This window comes from Podarcis vaucheri (assembly GCF_965113315.1).
Source record: "Podarcis vaucheri genome assembly, chromosome: 5".
NCBI classification, from domain to species: Eukaryota; Metazoa; Chordata; class Lepidosauria; order Squamata; family Lacertidae; genus Podarcis; species Podarcis vaucheri.
The window spans coordinates 84,102,569-84,118,906 of NC_138763.1; the positions used below are offsets into that span (position 1 = coordinate 84,102,569).

Genomic DNA, 16,338 nt, shown 5'->3' on the forward strand with positions numbered 1-16,338 from the left:
TGTCCGAACCTTGTCAAGGGGCTAGGGCCACGCAAGAGCCCCCGGGAGCATTTGGGGAGGTGAGGCATGGTTCCCAGTCCCGTCTCAGTCCCTGGGTGTCTTACCCTTTTCTGACTTCGCAGGCGTGCGAATGTCAGACTGTCCCCGTGTGGGGTCAGGTAGTCGCAACCAATGCCTAAGCAACCACTCATATTGCTTGTAATTTAATAAAGTTGTGGCCAAAATTATGCCAAAAACCTTAAACAAAAATAATGTGTCACTTGTGTTTTGTTGGGGGGTGTCTTGGGGACCTCAACACGCAAACATGATGGATTCCAGAAGGATAGCCATGTTAGTCTAACATAGTAAAATTCAGTGTCATATCATACATATACACAGCACACATGGCTACATTAATAAACTACTCCAGTGAGACCAAACAGCAAGGAAACTCAAGAGACAGCAGTACATGTGTCACATAGTTCTATGCAGAATACAAAGTAGACTATCGGGCCATGGATGTGTTTTTTTTAATATGTTGGGATTTCAAAATGATTTGTTCTAAGTTTTGGGATGTGGAATGGTCTCTTGTATATGACTCTGCTTGGTGGATCTCAAGGTTCTAGTAAAAAACCCCAAAGTAGATCCCACAAGCCTGCCCACTCCTGCTCTAGACAAAGCTCTGCCTAGAGCAATGTCATAGGGTGAAATCACCCTGTTCCGCTTTTTTAGAAGGCCTAAACAAAACAAGAGTCCACTGAGGATCTTGTCACACTGAGGTTATTGCTTAAAGGCCTTGACTGTAGATGCATAATTCTGGTGAAAGGTTTTAAATTAACAAACTGAAAGTATATTGGATAGTCAACTTTATTAATCAGTAATTGAGCTTATGTATAATCCCAGTACACTAAAACAAAATCCTATGTGTTTAATTCAGAAGTAAGTCTCACTGTTTCCAGTGCATGGGACTATGTTTGAGGGGATTGTTTGTTTGTTTGTTAAATATGCATGCATAATAGAACTTGGAGACGTGCCTATATTTTTTCCATTTCAGTTTTAGTGGGATTAGTAAAACATGCAATGCGATTTTAAAACCTACTTTTTTGCAAATAGCTTCTTTGCAAAGCTGAGGAAGAAAACACAGAAAATCCACATGGGTACAAAAGGCAATAAAGGAGTGAAAGAAATCAATACATTAGCAGCCAGCCCTCCTGCTCCTGGCAGAACGGGAAAGATGCTAAAGTCCTATAACAGCCTGTCAGATACCACATTTGCTTCCACATCAGAGCCCCATTTAGTACTGCTGAGGGACACTGCTTTTTAATAATTAGCTGAATGTTAAATTAAAATGAAGATTTCATATAAGCATTTCATATAGCACTATCATATCCAGCAAGATCCTCTTATAATGTGTACTCAAAAGTACTGCACTTACAAGAGGTTATTTGAGGGGCAATTAACAGGCTGTTCATTAGTAATCTACCCACTGCCTTGCAGGATATCTTTGGGAGAATAAAAGGCTAAGGAGCAAACCCTACACAAATCCAGAGTAAAGTCCCTAAAATGGTTGGATGGTGCGTTGTACACTTCTTTCCACCTACTCCTGCAGCCAAGCTGGTGCTAAATGTCTTGCTCTGCTTTCCTTTGGACTACATCAGCAAGGCTGAGAGAGGGTCTTGCAGACTGGGCAGCCCATGACCGCAGTGCACACTGCCCAGGCTTGTGTCCTGGAAAGGTCACTCTGGTACTGCTAATACAGCAAAAACAATGCAGGAGGCAGCAGTTACAAATTACCACTCTCTGCAGCCACAGCAGGCGCTGTGATTCTCCAGCGGTTTTACTTCACCTCTGGAGGCGCACTCCATTGTCTCTCGAGACAAGACCGATGCCAATGACAATGCTAGTAATCTCTGAGCTCCGATCAACAAGATATAAAGCAAGGAAGATTCTAGTTTTATATAGGCTCAGTCAGGTTCTATTTTGGACTTTAATTACTTGTTTCCTACCATTTTTATTTACCCTTTTTATAGGAAAAAGTGATATTTTGCACTTACACACAAGAAGGGATGGGGTGGCCAGTAATCCTCTTGGAGCAGACCTGATATTGAGGCTTTCCCCCATTTTTTGTGTGCCTTTGTGTGTGTACGTGAAAGAACAATTCACAGGCAATTCGTTATTCATCACTAGTACTATTGGCTCCTGTGCCTTTAAATAACACAGCTCCCCATTGGAATCTAGACTATTTTAGTGCTTCCTATCCAAACTGAGGGATTAGTGATCAATTTCCCATTGAATAACCTCTCCCCCGTGCCCGTTTCTGTTCCTGAGAATTGTCCGATGTTAGTTCCTGTGTGTCAGTGGGGATGTTTAATTACTAATTCTTCTTCAATATTAGGTGAGAAAGAGGAAACATGATAGAAATGTATAAAATTATACATTGTGTAGAGAATCTGGAAAGAGAAAAGCTTTTCCTTTTCATAGCACTAGAACTCAGGGTCATCCAGTGAAGGTATACATTGGAAGATTCAGGACAGACAACAACAAAAAAAGACTTCTTCCCACAGTGCAAACTTAAAACTGAAATTTCCTCCCACAGGAGACAGTGGTGGCCACCAATTTGGATGGCTTTAAAAAAAGATTAGACAAATTCATAGAGAATAAAGTTGCCAGTGGCCACTAGCCACGGTGACCACGATCCACGTTCACTGTTTGAGGCAATATGCTTTTGAATACCAGTTGCTGGAAGCAGCAGGAGGGGGGAGCGCTGTAGTGCTGTTGTCCTCGGGTCCTGAGCTTCCCACAGGGATCTGGTTGGCCCCTGTGAGAGCAGGATCCTGGACTAAATGGGCCATTGGCCTGATCCAGCTGGCTCTTCTTATGTTCTTATTTTAAATACAGAAATGACGCTATATTTTATTTCAACTGACTTTTGTCATCCCTGCTGTTTTCCGACTAATTTTGCTCTTTTAGATTTTATTGATCTTAAAATAATGTCTATCATTTTACTCATGTAATTATCACACTGTACAGTCTGAATGAATGTGAGGTGCTCTGAGTGATATACTATATCAATATAATACTACTAAATGATAATAGGCAGTAATACAACCAGCTGATCCTAAAAACTATGAACGTCAGTTGAAGTTACCAGGGGGACCTTGGCTCGATGCAATTTACTTGTGAATAGACATTACGGAAGGAAGGATTTTGGCAATGGGTATGGGCGTTGCTAGATAATTTGACACTGTATTAAATGCTGTGTACATCTAGTTTTAATTCTTCCAGCTAATGCCTCAGCAGTGCTAAATGGTTCTAGTGTGGAAGCATCCATTACATAATGGCAATTTGAATGGCTTACATGAGAGCATCTTCAATTGCACTACTTCTAGCTCCATGCACATTGCAAGGAAAGTTGGGATTTGATCTTTCAAATGTTTATGCATTATCCTTACTTTTTGTTGGCTCAGGTCTTTGGACCTGAAGTCTGGGAGACAAATAAATGTCTTGAACATTCCACAAGGCTTCTTAAGCTCAACTGAAGACTCTGGACACTGCTGTAATACAATTAGCTTTAAGCAGATCCATAAATTCCCGTCAAAATATACTTCTAATGTGATCATGACAACAGCTAAAGGAATGCATCTAAAACTGAGTACAACCCATGAGATAAGTACCATTTACTGATATTTCTGTTGGGCTGTTGCCGCGCATTTTCAACAGAACCTTTACAACAAGAGGTCAAAAGATCCAGAGATTTAAAGCAAATCCACAAGAATTAATTTGTAGGCACAATAAAACACATCAAATTCTTGATGGCGCCTTGAATTCTAGCAATTTATTCAAGAGTTAATGGTTTTTGGCCACTGTTTGAAAATAAACACACAGACTGCAGTTACTTGGGAATTAGGAGCAGATAAAGTAGAAGAACATATTATCATCATCATTACCTATAAAGCATGGCAATGAAATAAACAAAGAAGTGAAGCAATACTCCAACTACTGCACCATAAGGAGGCAGGAAGGATCCAGAGGAGGCGACGGCCAGTGGCTTGGCCCCAGACACAAACCTAGGACTTTCCATAATTCCTAAGGGGAAGAAATCAACACTCTAGGTCTACGTCACATGGCAACATTCTCCAACCTTTGCCAGAAAGGGTCATATTCTTCTTCTCCTCTGAAGCATTCCCTGGGAGTTCGGTTCTTAAAAACCCTGGAGTAGAGAAATTGTGCAGCAAAATTCATAGCAATGCCTTGGTTGTTATTGAAAGGTAGGAGTCCCAGCCAATGAGCGAAACTTGCCTTTCCAAATACTGTCAGGAAGGGCAGCAAAGCAGTCTGCCTGGCGAACAGGCTGCTGAAAGACGTCCTCCCACTCAAGATGGGACAAAGAAACGACTTTGAGGATTGGCTGCTACTATTTAAAGAGATTATTTCACAGGCCAACCTGTCCCTGTCAATTTGAGTCAGGCCCTGGATTATACTTCGCTGGCATTCAGTTAGCTGAATGTTTAAAGCTTTAGATGTTCACTGCTGAGCTGAAGAACGATATTATGGTTTGTTGCAAAGCTGCAAAGTGTCTCTTTCTAGGAAATGAAATGAGCAGAAGGGTCCAAACATTGCACTTCCAATGTATGCTTACCAGTGCTTTTGCAGAGCAAATTTAAGGAATGTTGGCACAACAGCTTCCCACCCTACCATGAAGAACTGAGAGTTGGAAAAAACAGCTCAGCCATGGTTATCTGCAAAATAAGAGAAATCATTCTTAAATTCACAAAAAGTCACAAAGTTTAACCGTCCTTGGAACACGGTTATAATTTGGTAACAGACTGCACACAAATCGGCTTATAGATCTCAGAGAATGTAAGGACACACAGAGCTAACACTGTCATATTCATGCAGCAAACCATAAAATCATACTTAGGCCATATCTGTGCTGCAGCTCTTGTTGATTAGCTCTGTCTCTCATTGCTCCGCAAAGGGGGAAAAAATGAGAAGAGGACACAGAGATTGAGGAGGAGACAAAATTGCTCAGCCCCTTTCAACATCTGGGGAGATGGTAGGTGCTTCTACACGTTGTCTGTCTTGACCCAAGTTTCCTTCAAGTTTCCCTTTTTCTAGAGAAAAATGCAAAGACCCCCAAGACAGTTTTAGGTCATTATTTTTGACAAACAGTGTTTCACTAATATGGTGATACTGACTGAGCTGAATCTGGAAGGTGCTGAGTTGCCATCCTTGGTTTAAAATTAACTAGCCATAGTCGGAGCTGTTCATCTTCTTAATGGTAGATAAAGGGGTAAAGGAGCTATTATTGTACTGGCCTTCCTTTCATTCCCACCTGCCATACTCTATTGCTGCTGGGAAATCCTCTTATCCTGTTCTTCATGCCTTTAACTGACCAGATTTGCCTTTCATAATTCTTTCAGGAGAGTGTTACACCACCATTATATATAAACAATATAAGTCTTGCTTTCAGTATGTCTAGTAACAAACGATTTTTCTTTTTAATCTCGTGGGACAGTTGGAAAACAAACAATAGACTTTCAGAATATTTCCCTAATGCCGACCCTGCTCTCTCTGTACTGTAATCCAGCTCAAATCCTCTCCGCAACCAGGACAGTCTTTGCTAAAGAATTAATCTGGACTTTCTCACTGCCCTTTTCCTTTATATGCTGCCTTAGGAAATTCAGCATCCTTCCTTTGTTACTAATACTATTATTGGTTGGTGTCAGATTATCCTGGTGCACTTTCTATTGATGCCCAAAAAACGAACTTCAGTCTGGCCTCCACCTCCACCTCCATCCATCCCAAATGAACTTCTGCCAGGCAATTACTTCTACATATTGCCCAGTACATATTGTCCATTCGCACTCCCTTTACTGACAGACAGTTTCAACTTTATAGCATTGGCCTCCTTTGTATGGTAAAGGTACTGGAGTCTTATGGTGCTTTTTGGAATAAGCTGTTTGTTTACAAAACATACAGGTGCACAACAGATGGGAAAGAAGCTAGCAAGCAAGCAAGCAAGCAAGCAGTAGTAATCCTGTACAGTACCAAAAGCCATGAAGCACCCCAAGATCTTGGCAAGCTACTTCTGCCACCTAGAAATCTCTTGGCAACAGCTTCTGCAAGCTCTCAATTCAATTTGTATTCTAAGTTCTGCCTGCATTCATTCAAACTATATTTCCAAGCTTACAACCAGTTGGGGTTGGATACAAGCTTCAGTGGCTTGGAGTAGTCACGGGTCTCAGATATCATTAATGAGGACTAGGGCTGGGCAATATATTGATATATTGTCCAAAGCCAGCTTGAAGTCCACACCATAATATTGGTTTCATTATTTTTGACCTGGCAATATATCGTGAATCGTGTGTGTGTGTGTGTGTGTGTGTGTGTTTCTCTGTGTCTGTGTATGCTATTCTGAAACCATGATGTGGGAAAAACGTGAAGTCAGCCATATCTCCATCCTTATTTCAGACACTGTGATATAACGGTATATTGTGATGTTTAGCTGGTGGTATATCACAATGTTGATATATTGCCCAGCTCTAATCAGGACCTTCATTAAGAGAAGGAAGCCCATTCTGCACAACTAATAACATTACACAGCAGACTCACACATTTGTACTTTGTCCCATTAAGAGATCACAGCAGCCTAGGGATAGATAAATGGTTGGACGCTGATATGAGCCATAAGCTCTCTTGGGTTTAATATCTTCTTATTCAATTGCAAAAGTTTTTGAGAACCAGATCAACTTACTGGGAGTAACCCTCAAGTTAGAACACATTCCTATTCTCTCTGATGTTTCCCGCCTGTGTGCCCCAGGTAGCTAAGAAAAACATTCTCAAACTATCAAAATTCAAGGAAACATTCCAACCAGATTAAAAGTGTGGCTGGGAAATGGGTGTGGCATGGAGAGCTGGAGGACCTCATTTGGCCTCAGGGCTTGAAGTTCCCCAACCCCGATGTAAAAGACTATAATATCAGTGAGCTTCGTGACTGGGCAGGGATTTGAACCCAACTCTCCCTTGTCCTACCTTGGTATTCTAACTGCTATAACCCACATTAGCTTTCCCCTTCTTGGATGTTTCACCGCACATTTCAGTAAATTGCTTGCACATATATTAGTCAGTTCAGGTGCCATATGGACCATCTCCTCATAGTATGGCTGGTTCTTCTCTTTGCTTCTACATTTCACAAGGAAGGGGTGTGTTTGCAGACACACTGGGAGGACGCTGGCTATTTAAAGCCTGATCCTGCTAAGCTTTCCCGTGTGATTCTGCTGTCTGTTCCTTTGACAATGAATGACCCCTGTGGCCAGTTATTACCAAAGCCTTCAGCACAGCAAAAGATGCTTCCACTTTATCAAACACCGTGATTTTCCAATGAGATAAAGGCATGTAGAAGAGTTCTCAGAATGTCCGCCTCCACCTAAATGGTTACAGAACCAATTGGGAGAGATAACTGGCCCAGCTTGCTTTCTGATCTGTGAATCTCTGCGGGCTGCTAAGAGTAAGTGTGTAAGTGGCCTTGAGAGGATCAGGGTCAACAAGATCAGGGGACAGAGAGATTGAACAGGCACCGAAAGGTGAAGCCAAATGCAGGGTCAATGTAGGCCAGGATTCATGTCTGAATGAGCAGGCCAGGCTGAGATGACTCCCCAAAGGGGAAAGGCATGGTGCCCGTAATCTGGGACAACATTCAAATCCAGAAGTGGTGGTCTCTGGAGACAATGATCAACTTTAGGCAGGAACAGAAAGCAGTGTAGGAGGTCCAGATACGGCTGCCAGCCATTCGGGGGGGGGGTGCGGTCCAGCTCTTTAACTTGATCTACACAAGTACAAATCAGCCTCTGAAGCTATTCACAGCATGGGACTAAATACTACCACTTGCACACCCTCCAAGTGTCTCGATTTTCCAGGGACAGTCCTGGAATGACGAAAGCTTCTGGTCTGATCCTGGAATGTCCCTATTTCCCCTAGTCAAAAATAAAAAAATTCCTTCCAGTAGCACCTTAAAGACCAGCTAAGTTAGTTCTTGGTATGAGCTTTCTCATACCAAGAACTAACTTAGTTGGTCTTTAAAGTGCTACTGGAAGGAATTTTTTTATTTTTGACTATGGCAGACCAACACGGCTACCTATCTGTAACTGGAACCTATTTCCCTTGCCAGTGCTGACACATGGTTCAAGCACAAAACATGATAGGGAAAGGTTTTTTTATTGGTACAGGGCACTTAAAAATACATTTTTTAAAAATCCTGTGTTGTTCCAGGTAGCTAAAACCATGACGGACTAGTAGCAGGGCAGAAAAAAGACCAAAACCTAGGAATGTAGCTCATTGTTACAAGCATCTTAGGGTACCTATCTTTTCAGAGGGAAAATACCTCTGAGATGGTCCCTTTTCCTGACCAACCCAAGCAGCAAACTCTCTTGGTTTAACCTGGAGCCAAGGGTGTCACTGAACTGTGGGCTTAAAGCTCATAGATACGAAATAAAAAGAGTATATTTCCCCAACAACTGAAGAGGGAACCTCTCTGACGTAGGGGAGGCAGCTCAGAGACCAGGGGTGGAATTGGAGAGGAGGCTGAGGGAACACCCCAAGGGAGGGTGTTGGAAAAAGAGTGAGAGGCTGCCAGCTCTGCAGGCAAGAGACGTGACATAACGGTTTCTGAGCCCCACAGGGGTGTCACAGAAATAATGTAGTTGGTCAAGAGAGCTGTGGACTCAAAAACGTTGAAAACCTCTGCCTTACACAATCCATCAGGGCTGTCAAAATGGAATACCTAAACTTCTTTCCTTTCCAATCAGTGTAAGTAGCTGCAAGCTTAAACATTCAAAGTCTCTTAGGCTGTTCTAGACTCCTATTGATCTAAATCCCTTTCCCCTTCTTCCAGCTGTGTCCAATTAGACCGACTTAGCTTTGAATCACAGTTCACTCTGCGTTTAAAAGCAATCTTCACGATCAGCTTAGTGCCACTCCAGAACTCGTACTCTGGATGGACTGAACCAAGAGAAAAGGGAAATTAAATCTGGATGAAGACTTTCAGCAGCCTGTCAGCCAGGGAATCAACTAACTGTTTGGCTGTTTTGTTTTGGGGTTTACTTATAAGTCATTTCCCAGAAAGCAAGGAGGCAAAGCTGTCGTCTCTCCCCCATGTTATTTTCTTTAGTTGTACAGTTCGGTAACTTTGGGGGCAAGCTCTGCCCCGAGAGCTGCTCAGAGCAGCTGGCCAGTGTCTCCAACTCAATCTTACACTGTATTGGCCCATATATATGGCGCACTTTCCCCCCAAATTCCGATTGTGAAAAGTTAAGTGCGGCTTATTCTTATGACCTCGCTGCTGAAACAGCTGCCCAGGAGTGCCATCGGGGTGCAGGGCAATGGTGCACAGCCCGCCCGCAGCGCCAAAGCCTCCCTGGAAGCCGGCTTGGGTACCTTGTGCCAGGAGCGCTGGGAGGCCGTAGTGCCAGGAGGCAGGCGCCCAGCATGCTAAAAACCGGGCGCTGGCTTGGGAAGCAGGGCACCGAGAGCCAGCCATCCCCCATTCGGGGCGGCAGTGCCAGGAGGCAGCTTGCACCAGAAATAAGTCTTGAATTTTAAAGGTGCAGCTTATTTGCGGGTGTGGCTTATGTTCGGCCCAATACAGTACCTGATTTACTCCCAAGTAAGTTCCAATAAGCTTGAAATGTAGCAGTGGTGACTGCAGTGGGGTGGAGCTGCCCTCCTGACACCAGTGTTGCTGCTGCTGCTTACCTGGATGGGTCGAGGGTGGGGCAGCGTCAAGATCAGGGCTTTGTGAGAACTCCAAATTAGTGGCAGTGGTCCCACCCATTTACTTGCACAGCTCCAACTTTGCCACTGCTCTGACCCTGCCAAGTCCAGGTAAGCAGCAATGATGGCAGGGTTAGGAGGGCAGCTGCACTCACAACATTAGCCGCAACTGGCTTCTTTGAAATAGAGGAAGAGTTGACGTGTATTTGATGCGAAGTCTGCTGCTAGCTGACTTGGGACCAACCCAGGTATTCTCACTGCACCTCCGTTTCTATGTCTAACTATTGCCCAAATGTCAGTGAAAAGTACCACAAAAATGCAAGCACATATTGACCATGGGCACTTCCTGATCTTGGAACCTATAAAACACACCCCATCCGTGTTATGCACATCGGATTTGTTGCAAATGCATGCCCACCCTTCTCTGCTGTGACTGGACCTTCCAAAGAAACCATTTTTCAAGGGTTGCATCACCAATGTGATTCAGGTGCCGTCTCAGGAAGCAAATGTTGGGCACTGCCCGTCATCTAGGACAGGGTTTCCCAAACTTGGGTCTCCAGCAGGTTTTGGAGTGCAGTTCCCATCATCCCCGGCTACTGGTCCTGCTAGCTGGGGATGATGGGAGTTGTAGTCCAAAGACAGCTGGAGACCCAAGTTTGGGAAAGCCTGATCTAGGAGATCCACCTCTAAACTACTTCAGTATTTGTCCTACTGAAGTGGACACAGGCAGCTGATGGCATATGGTCACACAACAGAAAGGAAGCATGTGTGTTACACAGCCTTCAACTTTGGGCTCAGTTTGGGAAATTTAACCAACTTCTCTTTTAAAAACAGAAAACAGACCATACTTTGTCACTACAAAGCCCCACCTTTCTTCAAGCGGTCCTGAAGAGCAGGCCTGGAACCAGTGTAGCTTTTCTCAGCTTCGGCAAACAATACTTAGCACCAGATATTGGCACTGAAAAGCCCCAAAGACATTTTTTCAGAAGGCTGACTCACTCGCTGCTGGCAGGATGTCTCAGCGTAGTACAAGCCGTATTGTGCTTGAACAGACTTGGCTCTTCGGGGAGGCCTCCCAGTGCCCCTTCCCTTCATGACACATGGTTCTCATTAGGTAGTTATATGCATCGTTATGCAGGCCAGTTGTTCTTGGACATGTGACTATACAGCGAGTTGTTTTGCAGTGTCTATGCCATTGGGCTCGTTCAGGGTTAGGAAAACTCGTGGCCCTCCAAACTCCTGTCACCCGCAACCATCAGCCAAGCTGTCTGGGGCTGTTGGGAGTTGAACTCTGAATGTACATTAGGCATATTGTTAAATGCCACCTCAGTCTCTGAGCAGTGACAGACTCCAGGGGTCCCAGAAGTCTGGTTTCCTTGGAATGCAAGTCAGCAGAGACTATTGTGTCTTTAGGATATAGGGTTTTATTTACACATATATACAACACCCCCTAAGACCTTGCTTCCCTTTTAGGTTTTCAGGGGAGCCAAAGGTCCAGCACGGAGCAAAACAAGGCATGTCTCTCTACAGATTCTAGCCAGCTTCCCTCCCCCCTCCCTCCCTCCCACACACAAAACACCAGACCCCCCCAAGTCTCCATATTTTCCAGGGACAGTCCCAGATTTACAGAGTCCATCCTGGGTTCTGATTTGATCCTGGAATGTCCCACCTTTCCTTAGGATGTCCCTATTTTTATTGGAGAAATGTTGGAGGGTGTGCAGTTATGTGACTCTCAACCCAGGGAGATAAGTAACTATACTTTAGACGATATCTGAAGGCAGCTTTGTATACTTTTACTATGCTTTTATATATGTTGGAAGCTGCTCAGAGTGGCAGGGGAAACCCAGTCAGATGGGTAGCACATAAAATTATTATTATTGTTATTATTGAATAGGACATCCCTATTTCCACTGGAGAAATGTTGGAGGGTATCTCTCTTTCACACATACACAGATACTTTTCCTACATATCGGCTAGGTGAGGGGGTGGGGTGAAGGCCTGAGGGGAAAAGGTCTACCCATTTGTTCTATGGCACAGGGGAACTTCTTTGTTTATGCTAAATTGTGGTACATACCTAGCAGCCAAAGCCGTTATCTTGACAAAGGGACTTTTTGATTGGATTTACTGGATAAAGGATCACAGGCCTGGAAGGGATTCACAGATATCATCCAGGCAGACACCCCGCCCCAACTCAGAATATGAATGAAATTCCTAAAACCAAGAAATTATGTTCTCCACAATAGAGAATGATGTGTCAGTGCTGAGCTGATGTGCCGTGCAGTGATTAGATTCATGCTAAAGACCAAGCATTCAATTTCCTGTATCTTTCACTATCTCCCTCACATTTTGCTTGCCTTCTCTCCTCCGCTATTTGTAAGGCCTCGTTGGACAGCCACTTTGCTTTCTTGCATTTCCTTTTCATTGGGATGGTTTTTGTTGCTGCCTCTTGTATAATGTTACGAGCCTCCATCCATAGTTCTTCAGGCACTCTGTCCACCAAATCTAAATCCTTAAACCTGTTCCTCACTTCTACTGTGTATTCGTAAAGGATTTGATTTAGATTGTATCTTACCGGCCCAGTAGTTTTTCCTACTTTCTTCAGTTTAAGCTGGAATTTTGCTATAAGAAGCTGATGATCTGAGCCACAGTCAGCTCCAGGTCTTGTTTTTGCTGACTGTATAGAGCTTCTCCAACTTTGGCTGCAGAGAATATAATAAATCTGATTTTGATGCTGCCCATCTGGTGATGTCCATGTGTAGAGTCGTCTCTTGTGTTGTTGGAAAAGAGTGTTTGTGATGACCAGCTTGTTCTCTTGGCAGAACTCTATTAGCCTATGCCCTGCTTCGTTTTGAAAGAAGAGCAGTGCCAAAGAATACTCCAACTACCACACAATTGCACTCATTTCACACGCTAGCAAGGTTATGCTTAAAATTCTACAAGGCAGGCTTAAGCAGTATGTGGACCGAGAACTCCCAGAAGTGCAACCTGGATTTTGAAGGGGCAGAGGAACCAGAGACCAAATTGCAAACATGCGCTGGATTATGGAGAAAGCTAGAGAGTTCCAGAAAGACATCTACTTCTGCTTTATTGACTATGCAAAAGCCTTTGACTGTGTCGACCATAGCAAACTATGGCAAGTTCTTAAAGAAATGGGAGTGCCTGATCACCTCATCTGTCTCTTGAGAAATCTCTATGTGGGACAAGAAGCTACAGTTAGAACTGGATATGGAACAACTGATTGGTTCAAAATAGGGAAAGGAGTACGACAAGGCTGTATATTGTCTCCCTGCTTATTTAACTTATATGCAGAATTCATCATGCGAAAGGCTGGGCTGGATGAATCCCAAGCCAGAATTAAGATTGCCAGAAGAAATATCAACAACCTCAGATATGCAGATGACACAACCTTGATGGCAGAAAGTGAGGACGAATTAAAGAAACTTTTAATGAGGGTGAAAGAGAAGAGCACAAAATATGGTCTGAAGCTCAACATCAAAAAACTAAGATCATGGCCACTGGGCCCATCACCTCCTGGCAAATAGAAGGGGAAGAAATGGAGGCAGTGAGAAATTTTACTTTCTTGGGTTCCATGATCACTGCAGATGGTGACAGAAGTCACGAAATTAAAAGACGCCTGCTTCTTGGGAGGAAAGCAATGACAAATCTAGACAGCATCTTAAAAAGCAGAGACATCACCTTGCCAACAAAGGTCCATATAGTTAAAGCTATGGTTTTCCCAGTAGTGATGTATGGAAGTGAGAGCTGGACCATAAAGAAGGCTGTTTGCCAAAGAATTGATGCTTTTGAATTATGGTGCTGGAGGAGACTCTTGAGAGTCCCATGGACTGCAAGAAGATTAAACCTATCCATTCTTAAGGAAATCAGCCCTGAGTGCTCACTGGAAGGACAGATTGTGAAGCTGAGGCTCCAATACTTTGGCCACCTCCTGAGAAGAGAAGACTCCCTGGAAAAGACCCTGATGCTGGTAAAGATGGAGGGCACAAGGAGAAGGGGACGACAGAGGACGAGATGGTTGGACAGTGTTCTCGAAGCTACCAGCATGAGCTTGACCAAACTGTGGGAGGCAGTGGAAGACAGGAGGGCCTGGCGTGCTCTGGTCCATGGAGTCACGAAGAGTCGCACACGGCTAAACGATTAAACAACAAAAAGACCAAGCACATTTTGACCCCCAAGGGGTCTTCCACAGTAATCAATGAATGTCTAGCACACAATGTTGTCAGACGTTAGTCATTTGGCTGAGATAGAGCGATAAGGTGAGCTTGACCAATCATGGCTTTAGGATTATTATGCAAACATTATAAAGATGGTGATGAATAAGCTGATATGAAAAGGCAGTATTTTTCTACTAGTACCCAATCGTGTGTTTGTTTGTGTGTACTGTACTTTTCTCTATTTATTTATTTTTTACTCTAAAATAATGTTCAAAATCGGGGGTCATCTTATCATAGGCGCCGACTCCATGGGGCCTGAGTCAAAAAAATTTGGGGGGGGGGCTCAGCCCCCCCAATAATCTGGGGCGCCCTTCCAGCAGAGCGCCGCCGCCGTCCCCCGCCTCCTCCCCACCTGCTCCCTCGCCAGCCAGCCAGCCAGCCGCGCGCCCTAGTCGGAGAGCCCCGGCCGTCCCCCGCGAGATTAGGGAATCCCCGGGGGCGGGGGCTCCTGCCTCGCTGCTTCGCAGCACCACCGCCACTGCCAAGGCACTGCCGGGGGGAATTTCCTTCCTCCTGGCGGTTTCAGCCCCCGCGAGAACAGGGGAATCCCGACTGGCCACACCTCCCAGCCAGCCAATCGGCTGGCTGGGGGCGCGTGGCTTGCCCTATTTAGGGCCGGAGCCACTTTATTTGCATATTCATGAGCTTATTTATTATTCATGAGCTTTCCCGGGCCCCCCCCAATATTTTTTATAAGTCCGCGTCCCTGCATCTTATACATGGATAGTGCAGAGGGGGCAGGCGATTGGCTACAGCCGTGAGCAGGAGCTTGTCAGCGGCGATTGGGTGGGTGATTAGTGGCTGTGGCAAGGGCTGCTGTGGACTGGCTACTGCAGCAGCAATTGGGTGTGCACTTGCCGGCTGCTGGTGGCGAGTAGGCAGATACTTTGCGGCTTCTGTGATGAGTGCAATTGTCAGTCTGGCGAGTTATTTTCAGCATTCCCTTCCAAGAAAAGCTCAACAACTCTGGCCCATCTCCCCTCATTTTCTTAAATTGGAGTCCCCCCAAATAGGGGCCGTCTTATACATAGGGGCATGTTATACACGGAAAAATACGGTATATATAGAGCCAGTGTGGTATAGTGGTTAAGAGCGGTAGTCTCGTAATCTGGGGAACCGGGTTCGCGTCTCCGCTCCTCCACATGCAGCTGCTGAGTGACCTTGGGCCAGTCACACTTCTTTGAAGTCTCTCAGCCCCACTCACCACACAGAGTGTTTGTTGTGGGGGAGGAAGGGAAAGGAGAATGTTAGCCGCTTTGAGACTCCTTAAAGGGAGTGAAAGGCGGGATATCAAATCCAAACTCTTCTTCTTCTTCTTATACATACATACCCAATTGTGTGTGTATTAGGGCATCTTCCAGATTTCTGATTATCAATGTCAGCTATCTTTGCCAGCTATCTATGTAAAGCTGAACTCACACTTCTTTGTCTATGCACAGCCCATAGCATGAACAGATGTTTGTACAGGAGGACAGGGTTCCTGTGCCCCGGCCTGTGTAAAGTGCGAATCCTAGCTTGTCATTACAGGGTAAGAAAACTGTACTTGCTGAAAATCTCTTTCCTACGCAACCATTAAAGAGAAAGAAGCCCTGCCTTCTTTTGCAGGTGGTCACCATCAACGCCAAACACCAGCTTCTAGACCGGAGGAAACTCTGGCTTTCCAAACTCCCATTGGCTAACTCAGGCAGCAGTCAGAAATTATGATAGAGTCCAATAGCATCCAGAGAGCTTCAGGTGCTGCTCCCCCAGCTGCTAGGGCCTGGTTGCTCAGCACTTTTCCTCCATGCAGCTACGACCACAGCGGGGACCTCTCCCCACAATCTCCCCTTCTCCTCGCAGGCACCCGTCAGACAGAAGTGGAACAGGGAGTGACTCTTGAGCCAGATGCTGTCAGCCTGACCCACCTCGCAGTGTTGTTTGATGATTAGGTGTATTTATAGCCTGCCCTTCGTCATAATACATCCCGGCACGGGGTATAGTGTTGCAGGATAAAATGGGCGCAGAGAGAACCATATATCTGCCTGTATAGGTAAATAAGAATAAGGTGAGCAGCTATGGCACACCTGCTTTCCTTTCACTCAGCATCCTGTAAAGGAGCTGGGCTGACAACCCCTTTTCACAGGTCCAGCTTCTGTACCTTTAACAGCAGTCCTATAACTCCACATTAGCACCCCCAGAAAATATCTACTATAGCCAAGGGAAATATATATATTGTGGGAATGTTCAGGGGTGCAGGAGAGGATATATTGTGAGATTATATCCTAATCCAACTTGTGCTAACAAGTTCCCAAAATATCAGCAGAGTTTATGACATTCCCCTTTTAGTTCGCAACGGTAACGTCTGCACAGGTTCGCT

At 44.8% G+C, this 16,338-nt stretch overlaps 2 protein-coding genes across 11 annotated transcripts in view; one reads left to right on the plus strand and one right to left on the minus strand.

The window, feature by feature from the left end:
* SRR (serine racemase) overlaps positions 1–5,104 on the minus strand; it is a 28,026-nt gene extending 22,922 nt beyond the window's left edge. Inside the window, exons 1-3 of one of the 8 annotated variants that reach the window (XM_082224794.1) lie at positions 4,897–5,104; positions 4,619–4,718; positions 1,079–1,105 (exon numbers count right to left, since the gene is read on the minus strand). In XM_082224794.1, coding sequence (XP_082080920.1) covers positions 1,079–1,105; positions 4,619–4,677 — 86 coding nt within the window. In that variant the 5' untranslated portion in view covers positions 4,678–4,718; positions 4,897–5,104. Of the gene's footprint in view, positions 1–1,078; positions 1,106–3,926; positions 4,394–4,618; positions 4,719–4,896 lie in introns of those variants that run through there. The other 7 variants (XM_082224791.1, XM_082224790.1, XM_082224795.1 and 4 more) reach the window with 7 other exon arrangements.
* The window catches only part of PLAC9 (placenta associated 9), a 51,346-nt gene that overhangs the window by 14,490 nt on the left and 20,518 nt on the right, over positions 1–16,338 (plus strand). The window lies entirely within an intron of this gene.